Consider the following 26,757-nt stretch of genomic DNA (forward strand, 5'->3'; position numbering starts at 1 on the left):
AAAGTATGTAAATGTTGATTTAATCATTTACTAACTTTTTCTGAATGATTCTAAAAGCCACCAACTACTCTTAAATAGAAATGGTTTGTAAATAATACAACACTGAATTTAGTCATGAACAATTAATAAGTAATAAAGTTTGAAAACACAATCATTAAGTTCATTATAATTGTGCTTATAAGTCAAAAACACAGCATTTGTATCTGTATTTATAAACTGCTTACTAATGACTATAAATGTAAAGATAATGCTTAACAGACAACTATTTGCAAATGCTTAATAAACTCTTAGAAATAAAGGTACGCGAGCTGTCACTGGGGTGTTACCTTTTCAATAGGTACAAATTTGTACCTCAAAGGTCCATATAATACCTCAAGGGTACATTTTAGTACTTAAAAGTACAAAATTGTTCCTCTAAAAATGTTTAGGTACTAATATATACTTTTAAAGCACCAATACGGACCCTTTATGTACAAATGTGTACTTTTTGAAAAGGTACCACCCCAGTGACTGCTCGCGTACCTTTGTTTCTGAGAGTGTAGATGATTATTAGTGTGTAGTTAGTGTTACCAAAATTCAAAATTTGCTTTTTGCTGCTTATTAATAGTTAGTCATAGATATTTACATTAGATGTCGCCTGCTCTGTTGTCTATTGGAAGGAATGCGTCAATAGAGCCGCCATTTTAGTACAGGTTAGCACTCTTTTGAAACAAATGTGAGACCAAGCTTCAGTGGAGGACTGTGGCCATCTAGAGCCAGAGAAATACACATATATCTATGATCGGGAGTTTTCCCGGTGGTCAGTACGCAATTTTTTTTTATGACGAAAATTATCATTTACATGACTTTTCTACATCTATAGATCAGTGAACGCACGAACATTGCTGACAAAGAGTGTATGTTTTTGTCCATGTAAATGTACTCTCCTCCCTCCTGTTAGATTTGGTCTAATTCGTGTCCTGTAACATACCCTATCTCCTGCTTTCACTGCTCATTCTGATGGAGGGAGTTTTGTTGAGCACAAAATATCATAACATATAAAAAGTAAATGGTCATGTAAAAGACCAAATCATACATTAAATATTCTGCCTTTGTGCTTTGTTTTCTTTGTTTGCTCATTACTACACATGTCCACAGCGCTAAAGTCCAGCATCTGTATGATATTTGAATGACAAATGCTATGCTATTGATGGATACTTAGGGTCCCTATGCGATATTTAATGTATATATCTATAGGGTATGGTTAAATGTAATTATTGTATAGGATAAATAATGTAGACTAAAGATATACATAATATGTGCTTAATTATAATAATATAATAAGTACAAAATGTCAATAATAGGCTAGTTAACATGTAAATAGTTAGTAATAAAAACTAATCCCTATACTCGAGCTACCAATTTACCAATAAAAAACTATTAAATAGAAAAAAGTTAAGTCTTACAATAAGTTTACAATATTAATAACACTGTAAATAAAAAGGCCATCATAGCCTGTTACTCTTGTGTTTATTGTTGTGTTGACATGCTGGTCCTTTATTTGAAATATAAATTAAAAGAGATTAACATGTCTACGGGGGTCTACGGGGGTGTGGTGTTCATGCTGTGGAGAAATGAAAGGTTGTGCCACGCTGAGTGCAGTAGGTCCGGAGACATTGGGCCAGGAGGTCATTTCCATGAAGGTGTTATGTCTGTGAAGCAGCCACCTGTGTCCATCAGGACACCTTGTGGACAGGGGAGGCTGATATCAAGTGTTCCTAGCTGTGACCCACCTCATAGCACCACCTGCTCACATTATACCGTCTGGCTTCTCAAGAATATGTAGGTCATCATGATAGTGGCCATATAATAAGAAACGTGTCATGAATACTGTTTTGTTAGAAAAAAATTGGTATCTAAATCTGTTAGACTTTACTAAGTGTGGGCATCTTTTTTGTTTATAATGGGACGTGTTCAAATTTGGATGCTGGATGCCATCACTGACTGTGATTGGATATGATGTGATATATGCAAAGTACTAGCAATCAGACATTGCAGCGTGATCAAACTAGATTGCTTCGATTATAATCAACAGAGCTGTCGACACTTAAAGCATCTGACACACTCCAGAGCAGCATTATGTTTTCCATCTGTCTGATTTTTAATTTTCAACGTGTTTCTGGTCTCTGGTTATCAGCAGATGGTTATTTATATATGCTATACAGACATAAACACTATAATGCACTGCCTTTGGATAAATTGCGGTTTGTTTCCTTTGTTCAGCAAGGCTGAATTTATTTGATTTAACAATATAATCAAAATGCAGTAATGCATAATGTTAATTATTTAATTTAAAATAACAGTTTTTTATATATTTAATATATAATTATAAGTATTATTCCTAATTTAGTATTTTAGTGGCTTTTTCAGCATTACCATTCTAGTTTTCAGTGTCCCTTTATCATTCAGAAATCATTCTGATATGGTATTGGGATTTGATGCTCAAGAAACATTTCTTATTATTAAAAACATTACACGTTAACATTTTTAAACTTTTTGATTAAAAAAAAATCAGAATATAGGATTTATTCAAAAAACCACCATAGCATTGTTACATATATTTATTGCTATGTTCAGTTGTGTTTAATACTAATAGATAAACTAAAATCAGCATATTAGAATGACTTCATTTGGTCAGCTTTGCCACCACAGGAGTAAATGTCATCCATATATTAAATATTATCAAATCAGAAAACATCATGTTTTGTTAAACTTTCAAAAGTTTGTATATCTTTGTGTGATTCTAGAATAAAGGGTACATTTTGTATCACCAATAAAAATATTTTATTACTTTTCAGAAATAAAAATAACTTTAATGAAACACAATAAGACAAATGATCTCTCAATTTAGCTATAAAAAATAATGTTGGTATGTGTATTTAGGAAGATTTTGTTCTTCTTTAAATATAAACTTTAAGACTTTTTTCCGTATTTCATCGTCTCCACCTCATGAGTCATACTGTACATTTAGCTTCAATTATGATGAAATAATTGTCTAACTTTTTAGCGTCAAAATTTTAAAATCTAAATCTTGTCCCTGTGTGAACTCTGTTACATTGGTTATAAAAAAGCTAAACGATCTTTAAAGCACTGATAAAAATATCACTTGACTTGCTCCAAGTCATGTCAATTCCTCTGGTGGGTTACTCTAGAAGCCACTGAGGCTTTATTATTCTCTCATTAATTTGTGTAAAGTGTTTAGGATATACCAATAGTAGATTAATTATCTGTCAACTCAGTGATTGTGAATTTCTAATTCACTTTTAAAAAAAAAAATATGATGCAGTGCTTCCCACAGTTTTGAAATATACTTGCAGTGGTAGTGGGATTGAAACACCATTTACCCACATCAGATAGTTAGTTAACTATATGTGACAAACAAGACGTAATTTAGTTTTTAACAATCTTTTTTTAAAAGACTGCTGAAATAAAAAAACGAAATCCACTGTTTATCTTACTTTTATGCTATTTAGAAGCCATGTGCATTCACTGACAGGTAAAATATGCTTCTCTGTCTCTTTTCAAGTTCAAAGCAAACTTGAATGCCAAAGCAATTTACATGTGCATATGTATGTAAAATAGCCTATGTAATATATTAACAGTATCAAATTAATACAAATAAAAAAGACAATATCTCTACAAATGATCATAATTACAAGATAAAAACTTGTAGATTATTTAAATAAGGCAAATGTGTTGATTAACCGTTACTAATATACGGTATTTTGCAGTCAGTTTAGACCAGTCATTTTTTCCTCTTCAGGTATCTAATAAAGTGTTTGTAAGTTGTTTAGATAAAAAAAAAATATTTATTTAATGTTTCTTTTACTCTTGCGTCTGTATGTGCGCAGTCAGTTGCGAAGCCAAGTGAAAGTAGGCTTAAGTAAAAAGGTAATGCAAAAACGCTTACAAGCTTTAGAAAGCGAAAGCAAAAGTTGAATCCTGGACATTTTAGGAGATTTAGAAACCCGGATCAGACAACTTTTTTTTTTAAGTCCCAAAAAGGTGCATTTCTGTGGGTCTCTGCAGAGCATGTAAGACTGCCTGTGCAGTGTTAACAGTTCACATGCATACTGTCAGGGTTCTGCTACTCTGGTCTTGTAAATTCTTGTCTTGGTGGCAGAGATCGGACACTAGCTCTGTCTCGTCTTGTTTTTATCATGGTGTCTCTGTGTGTGCGCGTGCCGTCGTGGGTGTACGCAGAGTGTGCGCGCTCCCGCTTGATGCGCCCGCGCGGTCTTTGCGTCCCTCTGACGCGCGCTTGATCTTGTACTCGTGTTTGTGTTTTTGTCTGTCTGCAGCGTGGTGTTTCATTCCCAGTGTCTCAGTCTAGTTGGTTTCAGCTTTGGTTGGCGCTGGGTTGAAACATGCACGCTGCGTGTGTGAGTGCACGGTGAGTGTTTTCATTCATCGTGTACTCGTGTCTTTCGTTCAGTCTTTTGTTGGACTTGTGTTCAGCACGTGGTGCGTGTTTACATGCACCGCATGCTTGTGTTGCTATGAACACGCGGTTAATGAGTTCTCTCATTGGCTGCGTGTTCTAGTCTTGTTTTATGTGAGCACATGGCTTGTGTTGTCTTTTTGTGTCATGCACTCTCCCATCTATTGTCTTGTCCCACCCTCCTTGTTAACCCATTATTAGTTATTAGGTTCATCTGTTTGTGTTAATTTCCTACAGTTTATAAACCCCTTATGTTTGCTGTCCTGTGCCAGTTTGTCATCACATGTCGTTGTTTGAAGTCCTGTCATGTTTCCAGTCCTCATCCTTGCCAGCCTGCCCAGTCCTGTTTGTATGTGTATGTATTTGTTTTGTTAAAGTTTTCCCCCTCGGGGTAGTTTATTTTGCATTTTATTTTATTTTTATTATTTAATAAATTCCCTTTTCCCTGCATTTGAGTCCTCGCTCCTTTTTCCCCATTTCCCCTCACCAACCCTGACACATACAGAACAAAATAGGTAATTTAGGTAAAATAGGAGAGATTTTCCACTACTTAATCGCGGATGCTTGCATGTTTGCTTATGTTGGGTGGACACAAAAAAAAGTGTTTTTACTTTTGGTAAATAATAGTAAAAAAATAAAAATAAATAAATAAATGTTTCATTAAATATACTTGAGTGGTCGTTAATATACCTAGGCGGCTCGCCTAATGTGTGGGAAGCACTGTGATGAAAAAAAAATACATGAAATTCAGTTTTACACTTGACATACGGTATCTAATTTGAGGTTAGCATATTTAGCATAAGTTAAAAATCTCAACTCAGTTATTGTCAACTCTTTTAGTGGTTTTAAATGTTTAAAGCTGGTAAGTTAAACAACAATTTGTTACTGAATCAAATGTTTCCTATTATATGTTAATGTTTTGCATTAATTTACACAAATTATGCAGGGCTCGAAATTAGCTTTTTTTCTTGGTAGCACCGGTGCTCCTAACTTCAAAAATGTAGGCGCACCAGACAAGATTTTGTCGCACCCACCAAAAATTATGAGCACCATTACTACACGTTTTATATTAACAGATTCTATTGTATGGTAACACTCCAAACACAAATAACATATAAACAAAAATCTGCATGCACTCAACGGCCCTGTACGCACTGATTGACATGAATGAGATGAACTGAATTAACAAAAACAACTGTGCTGTTCTTACGGGTGCTGTCTGATATTGCACATGATATTGACATACAACTTATTAATTGCATAAGTCATCTTAAGAACAATAAGTCCTTTCATGAGCTGCAATATTAGTTTCATCTCAGTGAATGGATGTTCTTTAGCGATGGTGAATGCGGTGTCAGTCGCACGACTGAGAGCATTGTGACAATTAAATGAAGGATTAAATAATGTTAGAACATCTCGTACTTAAAATGTGTAGATTCAGTGGCAAACACTGTTACCTGAAAACTACCTGAAAACTCCGTCGGAGTTTGGAGAATGGCTTTAGTCATTTTCATTGCAGACTTTAAACACTGGAAGTCTTTTAACCACTTTTCGAAAAATGTAAATGCTGGATTTACATTCATTACATGATCACTAATCAGATGTGCCATTATTTGTAACTTTAGGTGGTTTCTAAAACTAAATCTGCCAGTGTTGTTTTCATTCTCCTGGATTCAAACCTTTACATTTTTGCGGCTGTAGCTCCCTGGCATCGGAACAGTAATTGACAGCTGATTTTAACCAATCCATTCGCTTTCTGTTTTAACGCAGTGGGCCAATAAGAAGAGCTTAAAGGCAGGGCCAGCATTGTGGCCTGTGTTTACTGCAGCAAGTTGACATGTAAACTGTTTTAATCTGTTCCTGAGCACTGCATTTGGTGTTTTAGGTGCAAAGATGCTTAATGCGTGAGTGCCTCCTAATTCCGTGCATGTGGTGTACATTTTGCTGTAAAAACTGGTCACACGACATCATTTTTATGCACTTGCACAAATGCTCCCAAATTTTATTTCGAGGTAGCATAGATAAAATTTTCGGCCGCAATTTCGAGCCCTGTTATGAATTCAGTTTACCTTGTTGTACTTACTGTACTGTTGTTATACACTTGTTTTACTGCATATCCTTCCAGTGTAAGCAAAATTAATAGAAAAATCCTTGAAATGTACTCCAATACTGGAGTGAAACATATAGTACACACACTCTGTATATATAAACATACTATAGTTGTGGATATAAAGTTTTTTGGTTCTAATTTAGTAAAAATCAAAATGTTGCCTATCCATTGGGCTTTCTAAATCATGTTAAACTCATCCTTTTAAGCTAATTTATGTGATGTTCATTTGCTCGGTTTGATGTACTCTCAGTAATGGATTCCAGTATCAAATGATGATAATAATCATTTTCTCATTTAACTGATTACAAAGCTCAAATGTTCTCTACTTTTTATTATTATTATTTTAGCAGTGTCCCTGTTGCGTTCTTGTTGTATCCCTGCTTCCATTCTTCCCCCATCACTTCAGATCTTCATTCCCAGGCCGAATCTCCCTCTGTCAGCGAGTGTTTGCCTGGGGAAGAAAGTGATAGCAGCACATTCACTGTCACACTTATCCCTGCTCCGGTCCCTTGCTCTTCCTCTGACACTTCAAGTCTGTTTGTGTTTGCTAAGCCTGTCTTCTAAGCTCACTTCTCAAACTTGTTTCACATCCAATTACGGGCATTAGAGCTGCAGCGGGCTACGCTCCCTCATCCTCTCTCCTCTCCTTCTGCTTTGACCAAGTCTTTTTCATTCAGGACACCTGGCTCAGCACTCGTTCCTGCGCTGACAGCCATGCAGACGAGCTGTCAGCAGCACCTGCGTCTCAAAGTAGCTCTGCTCCAAAGTGCTAGCTACAGCTTTACCCCAGAAGACCAGAGACCTGTAATAGAACCTGCCATTGTTGGCTTATTTTTTTGTTTTGAGTGGCTCGTAACCTCAAGAACCTTTGCAGGACTCGAAGTCAAGCACACACATGCACATAGAAGTGATTATTCTTTGGGTTATTAATGATAGTAGTACCAGATCAGCCCACAAAACTATGCTGGATGGCATTAAAGAACTGCTTTTTAACTATATATTTTAATCATACAATATATTAAACATGTGAAGTATTGACCTTATTATTATCGTTTGAGCAGCTGCAGCCATTGGAATCTTTGAATTTTGGCTTAAGAGTTCCGGTTACATTAACCCAGGGGGTCACCAACATGGTGCCCGCGGGCACCAGGTAGCCTGCCAGGTTCACATGAGTTACCCGCGGGCCTGTTCTAAAAATAGCTCACCATAGCACCACATATAAGTAAGCTGCATCTACTATTTTTATAGGTATTCTTTTTAAATCACACTTGCATTGGTGTAAATTTGAAAATTACTTTAAGTTATATATATAAAAAAAACTTTAAAAACAATTTCAGACATATGAAGTGTTGAATATTGATATTTATCTACCTTGTTAAATCATTGTTGACAACTACTGTGAGAAATCATTAACATGATCAATGTCTTCACATAGATGAATATTATTAATTATTAATAATAACAACATATAATTAAAAATAAATTAAGAAAAATTTGTTATTTAATAACTGGTAGCCCTTCACACACACACGGTACCCAAGAAGTAGCTCTCAGTTTCCAAAAGGTTGATGACCCCTGCATTAACCATTCATTATTCCACTGATTTTTAGATGTTAAAAACGGCTTATTCTGCTGCTTGATGTTGCAATATAATATATTCTTCTTTTTATATAGTCGTTTTTTATTTCAGGAATATGAAAATTCTCATGATAGTGGGATGTGATAGTCAGCAAAGCATAGTCATTATGCTCCGTTTAAAAACTGGTTTGTAGGCATCTTATTATGACAGGACATAAACATTGGATTCAGACATATACTCACCGGCCACTCTGTTTGGTACACCATGATGCATCACACAGTTTCTGCAGATTTTTCGAATGCACATCCATGATGCGAATCTCCTGTTCCACCACATCCCAAAGGTTTTCTATTGAATTGAGATTTGGGGACTGTGGAGGACATTCGAATATAGATTATTATTATTATTATTTAGTCATGTTCAAGTAATCAGTCTGAGATGATTCGAGCTTTATGACATGGTGCGTTATCCTGCTATTTCTGATGGAAATAGCCATCAGAAGATGGGTACACTGTGTTCATAAAGGGATGGATATGTTCAGCAACAATACTCAGGTAGGCTGTGGCGTTGACATGATGCTCAGTTGGTACTAATGAGCCCAAAGTTTGCCAAAAAAAATATCCCTCACACTATTACACCACCAGCAGCAACTTGAACCATTAATACAAGGCAGGATGGATCCATCATGTTGTTGACGCCAACTTTTTACCCTACCATCTAAATGTTGCAGCAGAATTGGAGGAATGTTTTTTTCCAATCTTTTATTGTCCAGTCTTGGTGAGCCTATGCGAATTGTAGCCTCAGTTTCCTGTTCTTAGTTGACAGGACCTGGTGTGGTCTTCTGCTGCTGTAGCCCATCCATCTCAAAGTTGGATGTGTTGTGCGTTCAGAGATGCTCTTCTGCATACCTCGGTTGTAACAAGTAGTTATTTGAGTTATTGTTGCTCAAACCAGTCTTGCCCTTCTCCTCTGACTTCTGAATGAACAATTCATTTGCACCCACAGAACTACTGCTCACTGGATATTTTCTCTTTCTTGGACCATTTTTTGTAAACCATAGTGATGGTTGTAAGTGAAAATCATAGTAGATCAGCAGTTTCTGAAATACTCAGACCAGCCAGTCTGGCACCAACAATCATGCCATGTTTAAAGTCAAATAAATCACCTTTCTTCCCCATTCTGATGCTCTGTTTGCACTGCAGCAGATCATCTTGACCATGTCTACATGCTTAAATGCATTGAATTGCTGCCATGTGATTGACTGATTAGAACTTTGTTAACAAATAGTTGGACAGGTGTACCTAATAAAATGGCCAGTGAGCGTATCTTGCTATGCTACCTTCAGAGGCAGTGTTTTTCGGCTTTTGAACAGAGCCAAAGAAAGGGTTTAGCGTAGTCAGTCACTTGTGTAGTCAAATCTTTGCAGAACAACCTAAAAAAAAAAACAGTATCAAGATCCCATTGACTGACATAAATTTCTAAGATTTATATTGGAAACCGCAATTGTCTATGTTTAAGAGATAATCCCATAAAAAATAAAAGCTGTCATCATTTACTCATCCTCCACTCATTTCAAACCTGTCTGAGATTCCTTCCTATATTGAACTCAAAGAAATTTATTTTAGATTTTAAGATAATTTGAAGAATGTTGGAAACTGTAGCTATTGACTTCTTTAGTATTTATTTCTTACGATGGATGTTAATAGCTGCTGGTTTCAAATATTTTTATGTTTCTTCCTTTATGTTCAACTGAAATAAGAAACTCAAAAAACTTTGAAATTAATTAAAGGGGAGTAGATGGTGAGTAAATTTTATTTATTTTATTTTTAGTGAACTATCCCTTTAACAATGTCTTAAACTGGAAAGCATTATGAACCAAAAAACCCAAAGATGCACATTCAAATAATATATACACGGATTGTATAATCATTTAGAGAATTTCCAGTACTTAAATGTGGTTGCCACTTCTGCAACAATGTGTTCATGTGTGAAACTGAAAGAAGCCTTGCAGTCTCGCTGCTGTTAGTCGATGACTATGTCTGAAGGTTTTGTCAGGTTTCAGACAGGCCTTCATGTCTAATGATCTAAGGCAAACTCAAGTGTGAGCTTTGGGGATACCAAGTAAATATTTAATATCTCCTCAGTAGAAATGCCGTCATAAGAAGAATAAAAAAAGAAGACATTTTTGTCCTTTCGTCCATACCCTGAAATTAATTATTTAATTAATTATATAATTATATAATTATAATTAATTATATAATTATATAATTAATTCTTCCAGAGTGACATAATATACACAGATTTGGAGGATATCATTATCAGCAAAGAATACGTGTTTCTACATTAAAAATTTGACAAGATGATATTCAAAGGTTGGATTTTGATCCGCCTCATAATGTACTATTTTATACGCTCTTACGTTTTGGGTTTTAAGACACAGCCATACTATTAAGTTCTGTTTGACATGTGGGATTGGGAATCAACAAGTTATAATTTTTTATATACTGTAACATACAATACTAGCTTGGAAGTATTGCGAGTACTTTTTAAAAGCAATTATGTCATTGCTTTCCCTCCATTTGGCTCTTTTCCAGCTGTGAAACAATGAATTGCTCATTTCAGTGCTGACATGTTGACATGAAGTACAACAAAAACGACTCAAAGCACATGTGTGAGCTGCTTATACAGTGCCTATAAAATTTATCATACCCTTTGAAAATCTATACCTCTACTCGCTTTACACCCTGCTTTCAAAAGACCTTCACGATAAAGTTGTAGAAAGGCACAGGTTAGGAGAAGGCTGGAAAAATGATTTGGAATATGATTTTATTTTAGGCTGTAAGACAAATAACTAATTTCAAAGGAGTATGAAAATTTTCTAGGCAGGGTAAATCGTAAGCATGGAAAAATCAAGTTAACATTGTAACATGAATGTTATACTTACAAACACATGGAACGCAGCAATTTTCAAAAAGCACCTATTCAAAAAAAGCACTTACAATAAGAACTAGACCATCAAACACTGCCAGGACAAAGAGATGTGACAATACAATACCGGACAATGATAATAAACTGAATTAAGGGGTATGAATACACAAGAAAGGATTAAACTGAATACATACAGAGGTGTGACACAGGTGGAACTAATAAACATTAACAAACGCTGTGAAAACAGAACAAAGGAATCACATCAAGTAAACAGCAGTTGCATGGTACACAGCACATGGGAAATCACATGACATAAATACACAATGAACACAACACAGACACACCAGACTTTTAGACAGACCTTTTTAAAATATATATTTTTATACTACTACTACTACTACTACTACTACTACCAATAATAATATTAATAATAATAATATTTATAATAATAACAAAAACATCATCAACAACAACAACAACAACAATAATAATAATAATAATAATAATAATAATAATAACACACATACACACACACACACACACACACACACACACACACACACACATATATATATATATATATATATATATACACTTTATTCAAAATCATGCTGTTTTTTATATATTCTTACATTGAGGGTGTCACTACTTTGTTTGTGTGAAAAATATTTATAATTTGTTCAGTCTGTTGATCTAAAATCTCTCTAAATCTTTAAATTAATAAAAATTTTCCAGACATTTCCCAGCCGGCATTTCAACGGTGATTCAACGTTGAATCAACGTCAGGTCTATGGTTGGATCAACGTTGAATTACCTTTCGGTTTTGCAAATTGGATCAACGTTTATATAGTGACGTTGTTTCACCGTCGGACCACCACCGGTGATTCACCGTTGAAATCACAACGTTGTTTCACTCTTACCTTCTTCATGGGTGAATTGTGGTCGTTTTGTAGACGTTGAATGAAGGTTGAATTACCTTTCGATTTTGCAAATTGGATCAACGTTGATACCGTGACGTTGTTTCACCGTCATACATTCAACGTAAGTTAAATAGAAATTACATACAACGCAGTCCATAAATATAGCAAACAAACTTTTACTAATAAAAAATACACGACACAAATACACAACTTAGCCTGTGTATCAATTTATTTAATACACACCTCATTATTTCAATTATTCTAAATATACAGCAACATTTACAGCATACATAGTTCATTAAAACCATGCAGGTTACTATACATGCTGTACACTCAAATACAGAAAAAGGCATACAATTAGTCACTTTTTAATTAGGTTTCATGAATTAAAGTAAGTTAATGTTTACTTACATGAACAAAGAACAAATACTTGTACAGCATTTATTAATCATTTAATTAATTGAAATATGTCCCGATGCTATTAAAATCAAAATGTATGCTTGTTAACATTAACGCACTGAGCTGAAATGAACTTTACTTTCTTTATATGAAAGATGCTTCATTGTTCTATGTTCATGTTAGTAAATACATTAACACTTACTAATACAACCTTTTTGTAAAGTGTTACCATCTTCAGAAAGACAGATACTAAATTAAGCTAAGTAACTAAACTACACTTCAACCATCACAGTCTCCAAAATACAATTCTGTTTTCAAAGTTTACAAAATACCCATTTTTAAAGTGGCTGCAGTAAAAAAAAATAATAAACATCACTCACAACTAAGAATCACAAGTGAAATACATTACATCTGTTTGAGGTTTTATAGGTTGAGAGAAACACTTGAGGTAAAAGATGGCACTGGGGACAAAGAATCAAGTGTAAAACACTAAAACATCTATATCAGTCTAGCAGTTAAATACATATTTATTTCTCAAACACCAGGGGCCTCATGTATCAACGTTGCGTACGCACAAAAACTTTGCGTACGCCAGGTTTCACGCTCAGAATCGCTCACGTTTGGATTTACTAACAATTAACTCAACGTGGGAATGTGCGCAGCTTCACGGCAGCTTTTTGGCAGGCGTACGCACATTTTTTGTGCGTGTCTGTTTTATTTCCATTGGCGACTCCTAGAGGCGGTTGTGTTAAATTTCTCTCTACAAAGTGTCTGAGCATTGCAATGGCAGCTGTATGAGACGGGTTCATCTAGCAGGTATATAAGGTTTCCATACCATACAGTTGAGCAGCTAAACATTAAAGCACAATTTGCAGCGGTCGCCTGTTTTCCCAATGTAATCTGAGCGATCTACCGCACGCACATTGCTATAAAGACACTATCTGAAGATGAATTTGCATGCGTGAATCAGAAACATTTCCATTCAATAAATGTGCAAATAAAATATGATGCACAAACTTATTGATGATTCCTACTTGTCTTTCTCGTGATAAATAGTTGGCAAAATCTGATATGTAGCGGGAAAAAAAAGAAGAAAGAGTTCATCTGACGCTGGATTCGAGCCGAGTTCATGCTCGAACGTGTCAAATCATGTTGACATGGGTCTTACGAACGCGCCACTGAGACTGCAAATAACACCGCTTTTCTCCGGTCTACCTCCGAAAGGAGCACCTCCAATTCACATTCTGTTCAAAGTTTCTCTTTTTGCTTGCTTTTGCCGTTGCTTTTTCGTTTGGTTTTGCCATTAGCATAGTCATTAGCATATTCATACGGGGAGGAGGCAGGGAGGGGTTTTGCGCTCGTGCATGTTGCGCTCAGTTTCACGTTCATTCGGATGTACAAAAGAATATGCGTGAGATTCGGCGTACGCAGTGTTTCATACATCTGAATTTTTTTCTGCGTACGCACATTTACAGCTTTGTGCGTACGCAATGTTTTAGTAAGATTTCCACGCAAGTCTTCGTACATGAGGCCCCAGGTGAGTTTCCTACAAAATCAATAATGAGGTTTGCTATTCCAATTCATTGTGAATTAATGGCTTCACTTTCACAATAGTGAAAACTGCTGCTATAATCTAAACCTGACATTACTGCTTCACTTTGCAGGTCTGCATGCTAAATATTTTTATTTTATTTATTTATTTTTTGCATAAAGTACATCTATTGTGTTTAGCATTACTGCAGCAAAACTGAGCACCTGTGACAGTGGAACATGTAGACAAATATTTCAGTAAATCATCAAGAAAATGTGTAGAATATATGGTTTGATTCTCTCTCACAAACACAACAGTAAAAGCAATTTGTTATTCCGTTATTATTAGTATCATAAAAATTGCATGTTCACAAGGGTCTTATAATAATGGCTCACATTTGTGAATGTAGGACCACTATTTCACTATTACATGTCACATTAAGTGTTCATATAGGTTCTGTTATTAAGTACTTGTGTCATCCCAGAGACCTGTTAATCTTCAGAACACAAACTAAAATATTTTAGATTAAATGCTCCTCATCCTCTACAGACAGCAATGGTCCCAAGATGGTCATTGTCCAGATAAGGCACAAAACACATTGTCAAAACGTTCCATGTGACTTCAATGATTTCAACTGTGAACATACTAAGCTCCAACAACACTTTAGTGAGGCAAAACAAAACAGTAAATACAAATGTGTTTGCGTATAACTCTCCCGCATCAGATCAGCGTGTGCGTTTACTGCGAGCAGTAAGCACACACCATGACCTGTTGTGGCAAAGGCAAAGAAGTTATTTTTACAGTACTTACTGTGATTTAACCTTTATGACAAATGTACTGGACCTGTTACACATATCACTATCTTTTATGAACACAAATTTCACTGTAACGGGTGCTGTTGTTTTGCTCCAGTTATACCTTCAGAGAACACCGTACTAGTCAGACATCCATACCAAAGCAGAGAGTTTGGTCTTGTGTAGCAGAACTGCAATAGATGTCTGTCTGTCTAGGCTGACACTGGTTTAGGCCATCAGTATGTCCTTGATGCCCTCAAATGGAGCTTCCAGAAAACCTGCAATAAATGAAATACGAGGTTACAACTAAGTTGGTATCTGCTATTATACAAAGCGAAATTCAAATATTTATTTTTAATTGAATCCAAATTTGTCCTATAATATTGTCACACTCAATAATTTTGACTCATCCATCTGAATATTCCTAACTAAGAGAAGTGAAGAATTAGGTGTGATATCGTCAGGAAGCCCTTCGCCACCACCGGTGCCAGCATTTCCAGAATTCAAATTTCAGATTCTCAAAAAAAATTACTTTTTTAAAAAAATTTTTTTTTAACAAAGGCTGCAGTAAAGAATCATGAAACATTCAACACATCTAATAATTACAAGTTGTTGTAAACCATTACATGTACTGTAAAAGCTGTTTAAAGCTTTTTAGACATACGGGCTGAGAAAAACTCTAGAAGGAGTAGCACTTCTGCAAAAGTCTGCATGTAGGACAGAGAATTAAAAGGATAGTTCAAAATTTGTATTCTGTCGTCATTTTCTGACCACGTTGAACACAAAAGAAGATATTTTGAAGAAAGCTGGAAATCTATAACCATCTACTATCAATGTTTACAGGTTTTTAGTTTTTTTCAGAATAGCCTCTTTTGTGTTCAACAAAATAAACTCATAATGGTTTTAAACCATTTGGGGAGTAAAATGTGAGTAAATTTTCATTCTTGAGTGAACTATCCCTTTCAGTTGGAAAACACCAGAATTCTTAAGTAGACCCTTTTGGCAAGACAGATGATACATTTCATTTCTCATCTTAATCCTCAAGTTTTTAATATTTAGATTTATTTAAATAGCATGTTTATTTATGTGTTTTAATGACATTTAATAAAAACAACTTCTCAATGACATCACATGTACTGGACCTGCTACACATGTATCACTATTTTTATGAATACAAATTCCAGTAATACCTTTAGAGAACACAGTAGTAGTCAGACATCCATACAAAAGCCTTGGCGTGGAGTAGCAGAACTGCAGTCTGTCCAGGCTGACACAGGTTAAGGCCATCTGCGTGTTCTTGATGCCCCTCAACTGGATCTTCCAGAAAACCCAGAAAGTTAAAACCCATTACACCTCTTATCTGCTACTATACAAAGTGTAATTTAAGCATTAATTTCTCACTAAATACATATTTGTTCCCCAATACTGTCACATAGTATAACATCACAACATAATTTCACAATAATAATATCAATATAACAATATAGCCTAACAATCAATAAACAAACAGATTAGAAAGAGAATATCACCAACCAAAGCACCAAGAAGATTTAACAGATAGGCTAGCTTAGTTAAAGGTAAAGTAAACTTACATGGACAAAGCCTTTTCCATTCAATGCTGTGCAAGTTAGTGCGTCTTTGGGGTAAGTTACATGTCTAAAAGCAAAAACAACAACAACAGTAAAACGACAGCAGTTCACTTTGTAATAATAACACTATGATACAGCGTATAAAAAGGATATTGTTTTATAACGTTGCTCAGTAACTTTAAACTGCGTTTGGAGTTTATCGCTTTGAATTTGCCATAAAAACGCTCGTTTAGACTAACGTTAAACATGTGACATTAGGTGCGTTCGACATGAAGCTCAGCTGCAGCCGGTGATCAACGAGATTAGCCGAGCGCAGGCGGGGGCGGAGTTGAAAACGGAGCCGTCAAGACGGACAGCTGGACACTTCGGGACTCAAAGTTGCTGCAGTCATGATGACCGATAACATGGCGTCATCATAATTATTTTTTTGTTATTTTTATTTATAACAACAAAACATTTACAAATAAAACAGAATACAGTTTCTACAAACTGTAGTTCCTTTTTAAACAATAAGAGAGAGTTATGAATAAAATATATAACAAAAGCATGAGAGAAATAAGAGGAAATGAGAGGTTAATATAAACATACAAACGAACAGGTCTATTAAATACAAAGCAATAAGCATAAATTCTAGGAGTTAAACATCAACCTTTAGGCTAATACTTCTTGTTTGAATATGCTAAAAATGGGTTTACATATATGTACATTTATAGATATAAAAATTTCCAATGTAAAAAGCAAAACAAGGTGTTTTGATTAGGTCTTAATAAATTACATTATTTTGGATAATAAATGCATTTTAAAAAAAGCATTTTAATCCAAAAAGATTGTGTTGAAAAGAACAAAAGGTAAAATAAGTGAGCGATGTAGAAGTTTCCCAGAACGAGCAGGTAGCCTTTAAACTGCTAGACAGGAAATAAAATATATATTTATATTATAATATAAAACCATTTTATAATTATTTAATAAAATAGTTCTTTAATTTGTTAAGAGAGCTTTAGGGTGGCAGGATCAATGATGATGATTATTTTATTACAAGTCTGTAAGACTTATGTAGGTTATTCACTAAAATATTCACTAAAATATATAATTTAAATCATTCATGGAGATGAATGCAGTAAATAGTCTGTATAAAAAAGTTAAAAATAAACCTGTGCAAACAAGCTAACCTTTATAACCAGATTATTTAACAAAAGATGATTACTGCAGTAAATATTGGTGTCTTTTAATAAGCAAGATGTGTACAGGATAGAGGGTGTGAAAAGTGAATTGTTTGTTTTGAAACTTTTGAATCGGAATTTGTCCAATTATAAACCCGAAATACACGTGTTTGTTGTCATGTGGTGAACTCGGCCAATCGTGTAATATCGGTGTCGTCATCAAAGCTCCTGCAGTCCCTCTTCAGAAGCTGCACGGTCTGAATCAGTCGTCTGATCTCGGAGCGCTGTCGCGGTACTTTGATGCCACATGTGACAGTCACGTGGCGTCGGCGCAGCATCAATCCGGACAAGATTTCTAACCAGAATGCACCGCTTTAAGACAGATTTCGATCGATCTGCGCAGCGCTGCATGAAGTCGAACGCACCTATTACCTCGAGGTTAGCTGCTGCGTCACCGGAGCGCAAACAAGACTAAAAACCAAACTGGAAAGTTTTAAATGCTTCAAAATTCGAAACACTACACCTCAAAAGTCACGTTTAAGATACACTGTGTGTAAAACAAAATCGGGGGGTAAATAAATCATTAAAGCATCTAAAAACACGCTTACCTCTGAATTCTGCTGCACTGCAGCAGTGAAGCGCTGCGCGTGGCCGCGTGCGCCGAGTCCTCCGTTACCATGGTAACCAAACATGTTGAATGTTGGGTGAAGCCATGATGTTAATTCAACATCCAAATCATGATAAAAAAAATGTCAACGTTGATTTGTACAAGGATTTCTGTTATTTTTTTCAACCATTTATCATTCAACATTGTTTCAACATTAAAGCAACAACTGATGTATTTTCAACCACATTTCAACGTTGAAGCCTTGTCATATGCAGGCAGTTTATCAACCGTTCAACATTAAACGTTCTATCAACATTATTTCAACGTTCAAAACACATCTGACCTTATTTCAACCATATTTCAACGTTGAAGGTCGGTCGTGTGCCGGCTGGGTTATTGCTCAAATACTAAAAGATTAGTTAATGAAAACATTAAACAACCAGATTTGTTGAAAATAATTATGACCCGAATCATTAAGGTTGTTTTCATACTATATTTAGTTCAGTTGAATTGCACTAGAGTTTGTTTTCCATCTTGGTGTGATTCGTTTGGGCAGGTGTGAATGTAGCAATCGCATTGTGCGCACCAAAAACACAACAAGACCTTCTTGAGGAGGTGGCTCAGTATGCTTTCAAACGAACTCTGAAGCGGTTCGTTTGTGGTGTGAACATGATTCGAAATAAAACAGACCCAACCGCAAAAAGTACTGCGCCCTTTTGGACTAATTTAGCTGCCGTAGTCTGATGCGCTGTCTCATCTTATGGGGTGTGGAGGAAAAATATTTGTTCACAGCGCTTTACCAACCATTTTAAACAGAAAGAGGGAGAAGGAAAAACATTACCTGATGGATCGTTGGTAATATTTCAGGAAGATGAGCATGTCGCAGTTTACGCAGGTCACGCCTCCTCCTGAAGTGACTTGTGCCTTCGCTGTTAGCAATGAAACATTGTGTGGCTGCGGCTGGAAAACATTCTCGAAATGGATAGTTTGTCTAAAGTGATGTATGTAAACTATAAAGTATACTATGACCAGGGATACAATCAGCCAGCACAGTCGTCCCTCCATAGTAAAAAGCAACATTTCGTGTCTGCCGGTTGGTTTACTTGCGAGAGTTCCATTGGAATTTTCCCGCACATTAATTCGGACAGGCCAGAGTCACGGTGGCAGGCCAGATCGACCGTCAGGCTCCCTGAGGCCAGTCTGCCCCTGGTTTGGACCAAAGCAATCAGTGTGGTCTTATCATTTGTTGCCCTTATTCCAGGCCAAATGAACTGAACCACAGATGTGAAAGCATCTAATGTCATTTCAATTTGTTTTTTTTATGTTTTTGTCCATTTAAAATCAGCTTTAATCAGCTTGAGTTTGTTTTATTCAGTGGTAAAAAAATAAAATCTTTCAAACACGTCAGATGCACAGCATATTATTATATCCTCTCACATAGAGAATCTACAAAAAAATCCCCTCCTGTAACTCTCTGCTCGTTAATATCCTCTTATCTGCTTGTGCTTATGAGCGTGTTATCAAAATGCACACGTTTTCATCCTTCTTGACATTTATTGGATTTCACCTCGGCTTTGACTTATTTCAGAGATGCTGCGCTTTGCTTGGTGTTTGTATTCTCAGCAATTGTTTTTATTCCTTCATGGGAACATAATGACGAGGGATAATTGTGAAATCCAGTGTTCTTGATATCCGCTCTGGAGAACCGGGGCGGCCCATAATTACAATAGGCACATCCAGATACAGTCACACACTCGGATTCCTGCTAAGGCCCAGTAATGAGGTTTGCAACGTCGTGTGAAGAGCATGAACCTGTCGCCTGTTTAGATAAATCCCAAACGCTAACACTCAGGCAACGCAGGTTGGAAAATTCACCCGTCGAGCCAGCTTATTGCTTACTAAACAACAAACTGATTAGCTCGCTTCCTTGCAGAGAATTAATTGGGTTCCCTGACGCTTAAAATTAATTTCCATTTTTTTTAAACCCTGTTCGAAATAGCCGTAGATAAAAAATTGTGATGAATGAGAATATTGTAATATTGTAATATTGAATGAGACCTGGAAACAGGGATGTTTTTTTTTAATCATTTTTTTTTAAACAGAACAAACAAACTAAACATAATGAGGGTTGTGTTACAACAACTGAAGTTTAAGCTAGCTTATACAGTTGAAGCCAAAATGATTAGCCCTCTTGTGAAATATTCTTTTTTTTTTTCAAATATTTACCAAGTGGTGTTTAATGGAGCACATTTTTAAACACAATCATTTTAATAACTTATTTCCAATAACTAATTGCTTTTGTCTTTGCCATTACGACTGTATAATATTTTGTAGATGTTTTAGATACTAGTATTTAGCTTAAAGGTGCAGTATGTACGTTTGACACCCAGTGGTTGAACTAGGTATTGCACGTCTGGTTCAAATTAAACTCAAGCACAGGTTGCCAGATTGACGACACCAACAGCAATGTGTTAACTACCAAGCCTATGGGCTGATTTAAGGCTGATTTAAACCATGTTCTAAATAAAAGCAACGACATGTGATTGAAGGAATATTTTCCATATTAAAAGAAGTTTTTGTTCTAACCAACACCTGACATTTATATTTTAGAAACGACTTCTATTTCTTGCAGCTGAACAACAGAAAACTGACAATGATCACGTCAGATAACATCTCATGTGCTTTATTCAGTGTAAATGCTAACAATTTGAGTATCATTCTACTGAAAGCAGCAGCAGATAGTTCAGCTCAGATCTTGAAAATAAAATAACTTCAGTGTAAGCCAACACATATCAGTGTACCAAATAAGAAATTATGGCACATTCATTAATTCATTCATTTTCTTGTCGGCTTAGTCGCTTTATTAATCTGGGGTCCCCACAGCTGAATCAACCGCCAGCTTATCCAGCAAGTTTTTACTCAGCGGATGCCCTTTCAGCCGCAACCCATCTCTGGGAAACATCCACACACACACACTCATACACTACTGACAATTTAGCCTACCTAATTCACCTGTACTGCATGTCTTTGGACTGTGGGGGAAACCTGACCACGCGAATGCAGGGAGAACATGCAAACTCCTCGCAGAAACGCCACCTGAGCCGAGGCTCGACCTAGTGACCTTCTTGCTGTAAGACGACAGCACTTCCTATTGCGCCACTGCTTTTAACACATAATGTGTTTTTAAAATTTACATGTAATTATTGTATATCAAAGAAGAATATATCAAAATATTTCTTCGAATTAAAATGTTTTCTTTGAGAACCTTTTGTTGGAAAAAGTTCTAATATTATACAGGAATGAATACAATTTTACTATACAGAGGTTCATACAAGGATATGTTTAACAGAAATTGAAAATACAATATAAGAAAAATACTTAGCATGGATGACATTTATCGATCTGGATGTGTAAATATGACCAAACTCTATATATTATAACTCTATAATTTTCCCTGTTTTAATATGGTTACTCTTTTAGTAGTGTGTGCTTTTATTAGTGTATGCTTCAGTTTCAGGCGCTTTCATGACAAGTGAGGTTTATAGTTGCTGTAAATTATATACTTTGAGGCTTAACGCTCTTTTAATGTGTTGAAAGGGTCACTATTTTTGACAAGCTGCTAAAAAAAGACTTAGAGAAATGGATTTAATGCTGTGAACTGCTAGGTGCTATATAAAGCACTGCATTAGGCAGTGAAGTAGCCAGATAGAGGCCCCTGCCTGACAATCAATTACAAAAGTTTTGAAGCTATTTCTGTAGTTCTGTAGAGCTGCTTTGAGAGGTTCTTTAAGGCTGCCACCTTCTCATTCAGTACTGTTTTGAGTTTTTGCTGTTGTTGTTTTTGTAATATCTAAGCATTGTGTCTATATCAGTTGCAATCTGATGTATTTTAATGTTTGCAACTTTATACTATCAACCTAAATGGCATGAAATGTGAAGTTGAACCCTTATTTTATCTGTTTGGGTTAGGCAGAATACATTTTCTCCTAAAAACCTAAAGTCTTAAAAGTAAGATTGGCATGGTTGTTGGTGCCCGCCGTGCTGGTCTAAGTATTTTAGAAACTGCTGATTAACTGGGATTGTCACTTACTACCATCTCCAGGGTTTACTATACAGAGAGTGGTCCAAAAAATAGAAAATGAGGTTGATTGGGCTACAGCAGCAGAAGATCACACCGGCTGCCCCTCCTGTTAGCTTAGAACAGGAAACTGAGGTTACAATTCACACAGGCTCACCAAAATTGGACAATAGAAGATTGAAAAATGTTGCCTGGTCTGATGAGGTTCCATTTTTGTTGCAACATTGGGATGATAGCCTCAGAATTTGGCATCAACAACATGAAAGCATGGATCCATCCTGCCTTGTATCAGGTTCAGGCTGCTGGTGGTGTTGTTATGGTGTGGGGGAATATTTTCTTGGCACACTTTGGGCCCATCGGTACCAATTGAGCATCATGTTAATGCCACAGTTCACCTGAGTAGTCTTGCTGACCATGTCCATCCCTTTATGACCACAGTGTACCCATCTTCTGATGGCTACTTCCACCAGTAAAACTCACTATGTCATAAAGCGCGAATCATATCTGACTGGTTTTTTGAACATCACAATGAGTTTGACTTACTGTACTCACTGTACTCAAATGGCTTCCACAGTCAACAGATCTCAGTCTAATAGAGCAGCCTGGGATGTGGTGGAGCGAGAGATTCGCATCATAGATGTACATCCGACAAACCTGCAGCAACTGCGTGATGCTATCATGTCAGTATAGATCAAAATCTTTTGAGGAATATTTTCAGTACCTTGTTGAATCTATGCCACGAATGATTAAGGCAGAAGGGGGTTCAACCTGGTACTAGTAAGGTGTACCTAATAAAGTGGCCAGTGAGTGTATATATAGAATATTTAATTGGGACCAATTGCATAAGAGGAACCAAGCAACTATAGTAATTGTCGGAATGCATTTTATTCACATTAATACACGTAAAAACAGTATATATGTACATGCAACATATGTAAGCCAAACAAACAAAATAATACAATTTTTTATTTTTTCAAAAAATATTTCAAAATTTTCAATCTTAGATCAATTACTTTGACTTTCAAGATTGTGCATTACTCATTTTATTCATTTTTTGTTTGACACATTCTTGGCTGTTTGTCTGGCCAGGTGCGGTCTGGGAAACCAGGACAAACATGTCAAAAAGTGACATGATGTGTCTGTCAGGCAAAAGGCCGCTAACCCAAATATACCCTGACATATGATTTCCATAAACAAATGAATGCGAGTGAATCGCAGACTGGATTCTGCCTCCGTGTCTGTGTCACTTTCTCTAAATGACAGCTGACGAGTCGCCGGGCAGGTGTGGGACTCGCTGTAACGAGCAGTTAAGGCTCAACGCCTCAACACTTTCACACCTGAGAGTCAAAACCCAGCAATCCCTTAAGAAATGTCACTTACTACAACCAGCCGCAGAGCACTCGAGCTGTTTAAGCAGAGAGTTTGGCTCTTGATTGTCAGTAGCTGTGTTTCCATTCAAACTTGTGAATTTAAATTATGCACAAAATTATAATATTGCATAAAAAATTTTGAGAATAAAATACAGTTTCCATTCCATGTGAAAGAAAAAATGAAAGTAATTTCTGCGGACAATAGTGTGACATATTCGATTTTTGTTTTGCAAGAAAATAATTGATTATTTCTGCAAACTGAGAAACCATGTTATCCATTTTATCCCTATTAAATGAGTGGCAGACGACACACAGTAACAAACTCATCTCCAGTGGCAGGGCATGCACTGCGGGGGTGGTCCCACATGATGGGGGCCCCGCATGATAAAACTCCACCTCATAACCTAATCTGATCTTTGTCAAAGCAATTATGTAAAACAGTTATAGGAGTTACTTATACAAAGCTATTGTAAGAATTTTACTTTGGTGTTTGCGTAATTGAATTGAGATGGGCCCCGTATTTATCAAGAGTTTGAGAATTAGGGGTCGTTCACACCAGGACGCTTTTCACTTGTGCTTGCTTATCCGCATTTTTCAAGACTGTATGTAGCAATCATACGCAAACAATTTTTCACTGGCAATCAGCAAAGTGAAACATACAGAATCCCTTTCTGACTTTAGATAGCACCCGGTGACCTACTCACACCTACAGTTCTTCACGATGGACATCCAGCGTTCTCCAGCCTCCGGCACCTAGACTGTAGCTCCACACATGAAGATTGGCCAGAGGAAAAATGGTTGTGCACAACAGAGCCTGGTTTCTCTCAACATTTTTTTCCCTTCACTTCGTCAATTGGTGAAGTTTTTTTACCTCACCACTGGCATGCTTAGTTTGGGATTTGTGGAGCTGCGCTTGAATGTGTTTACTCAGAGTTTGGACTTTCAGTAGTGAAATCTAAACCACACTAAACTGAATTTTAACTATGAAGTCTGGACTAGAACTTCTATGGTAAGCGGCTTTGAAACAATCTACATTGTAAAAGCACTATAGAAATAAACAAATTGAATTGAATTGAACTTAATAAACTTACAAGTCATGAATATAAGTGAAATGATCTGTCCATTGTGACCATTGATCTGCAACTACTCTCCATAATAACATGATAAAAGTTATTTATCATGTATCTTATTCTCAAGTTGTAAGAGTAAACCTTAAGTAGTTTCAGTCTTATGCCGAGTACACACTGCTTGTTTTTCAAAGTTGTTGGATCGCAGTTTTTTCTCGCTGCACGACTGTCTGGTGTAGCGTTCAGTTGCTGCTGTGGTCATACCGCAAGATGGATCAGTGACAGGAGGATTCACACGGCATGACTACAGCAGAAACACCGACAACATGGGCTGCATTTGAAATCGTATACTTCCTTACTATATATTACACAATGCGAGCAGAGTAATATGTCCCAATTTATAGAATATGTGAGTATGTAAGAAGTACATACTCAGGAGAGATTATAAAGTGCACATTTGATTGACACTACGCTTTTCCATGATGCCATGTGAGAGAATTCTGCAACTGACGCGAGTAGGATGATTATGGGAAATGGCGGATGTAGTACATCCGAGTTTCATTCATTCTACTCACATTCATACAGTATAGAACATACTTTTTTAACAACTTTATAGTAAATTCATTTTCAAATGTAGTAACTACTGAGTAGTAGGTGATTTCGGACACAGCCATTGTCTCTTTCACACTCGAGAGGTTATATGGAAATAACTCAACATCACACGTTAGATCAGAGTTGAGCTGCTGCTGAAGCAAATGTTTCTGTTTAATGGTATTGAAAAGCTTATTTATTCTGAAATTGCGGTCCATAAGTCTTTCCTAAACTCCCCACTTCCTTGTATCTTGCTCTCTTATTGGTTGCATGTTGTCATGTCACTGTCATCTCTCTGATTGCACTTTTGATTATTCACTTTGCCCGTGTTTACATGGACACTGTGACTTTAATACCATTAAGACAATACTCTGATGAAGAGTCTACCATGTAAACAGCGATTATTGATTACAAAATCGTATTAAGACATATGGAGTATTCCTATTTTAGTCCTGTTATTAAAGTACAATACAGTCATGTAAACACATAAATCAAACTATTAGCAATTTGTAGTACTTTTTACATTTTGTGACGAGATTCACCCATGGTGGTCAGGGTTTTGACGACAAACAAATGACAATGTCTTCAAGCAAGAGAGCACATTTTTGGTGCGAGAGGGAAGCAATGACTTTGCTTTCATCCAGTACTTCAGAGTTTGTTATAGGGGCATGAATGAGTGAATGACTTTGTATCCAATGTCATGTGTTTGCATGTGTAGTGTTAGAAATTAACTGCAGTTTAACTTCACATATCACAAAAATGATATGTGATCACATATGGTGCCATGACGAACACAAACTGTTGTTGCGTGAAACACCGGCAAAAACTATCGTTGAATGGTGACGTAATGATGTTAATCTAACTATGTACTATAACATGTAAAACGGGAACATGAAAGGAACATTCAAAAAGCAACTCATGTAAACATTTTAATCAATAAATAATATTATTGTCTTATTCAGATTAACTAATGTCTGTGATAAGATTGCTGATGTCTGTGTAAACGTAGTCACATTTACCAGGGATTTCACAAAACATTTAAGTGAGTGAAAATCAAGGCTTAAGTTTGATTATGCAACATAAGTTTAAAAAAACACATAGATGGATGATGTAAACATAGCTACTGTGTTGTGTTTTTCAGGTGGCTGAGATGCACGGAGAGCTGATCGAGTTTAATGAGAGGCTTTACCGCTCCCTCATGGCCAAAGACAACCTGATCGCCCAGATGAGACAGGAGCTCATCGACCTGCGCGGCCCGGTAAGCTCATGCAGGCACACATTCAGGCCTCTCTGTGGGTGTGTGAAACCAGAGCTTCACTGAGTGCTTTGCTCTTTTTCGTCTATCTCTGCAGTCCAGCCGCTCTGGGCAGATCACTGTCTGCCCCCTCTTCCATCATTAGCTGTCTCTGCCGATACCCCATTACTTTCCCGTGTCTCCAATGGACACATTTACCTAAGCAGTCAGATAAGGGCAGAAGGGCATGCTCTTTTAAATCGTCCTCAAAAAGTAGCTTTCACCAATATAGTGTCTAAACCAATCATTGTAAATGCAGG

At 36.4% G+C, this 26,757-nt stretch overlaps 1 protein-coding gene across 2 annotated transcripts in view; it reads left to right on the top strand.

Moving 5' to 3' along the window:
• Window positions 1-26,757, top strand: part of snx29 (sorting nexin 29) — a 265,933-nt gene that overhangs the window by 112,959 nt on the left and 126,217 nt on the right. The window contains exon 16 of one of the 2 annotated variants that reach the window (XR_015504021.1): window positions 26,345-26,495. Coding sequence is in view for 1 of the 2 variants with exons in the window: in XM_087276140.1 (XP_087132266.1) it covers window positions 26,345-26,461 (117 nt within the window). In the remaining variant the exon portion in view is untranslated. The remainder of the gene's footprint in view (window positions 1-26,344; window positions 26,496-26,757) is intronic. The other variant, XM_087276140.1, reaches the window with a different exon arrangement.

The sequence above is a fragment of the Danio rerio genome, chromosome 12 (assembly GCF_052040795.2).
Source record: "Danio rerio strain M-AB ecotype USA chromosome 12, GRCz13ab, whole genome shotgun sequence".
Lineage (NCBI taxonomy): Eukaryota > Metazoa > Chordata > Actinopteri > Cypriniformes > Danionidae > Danio > Danio rerio.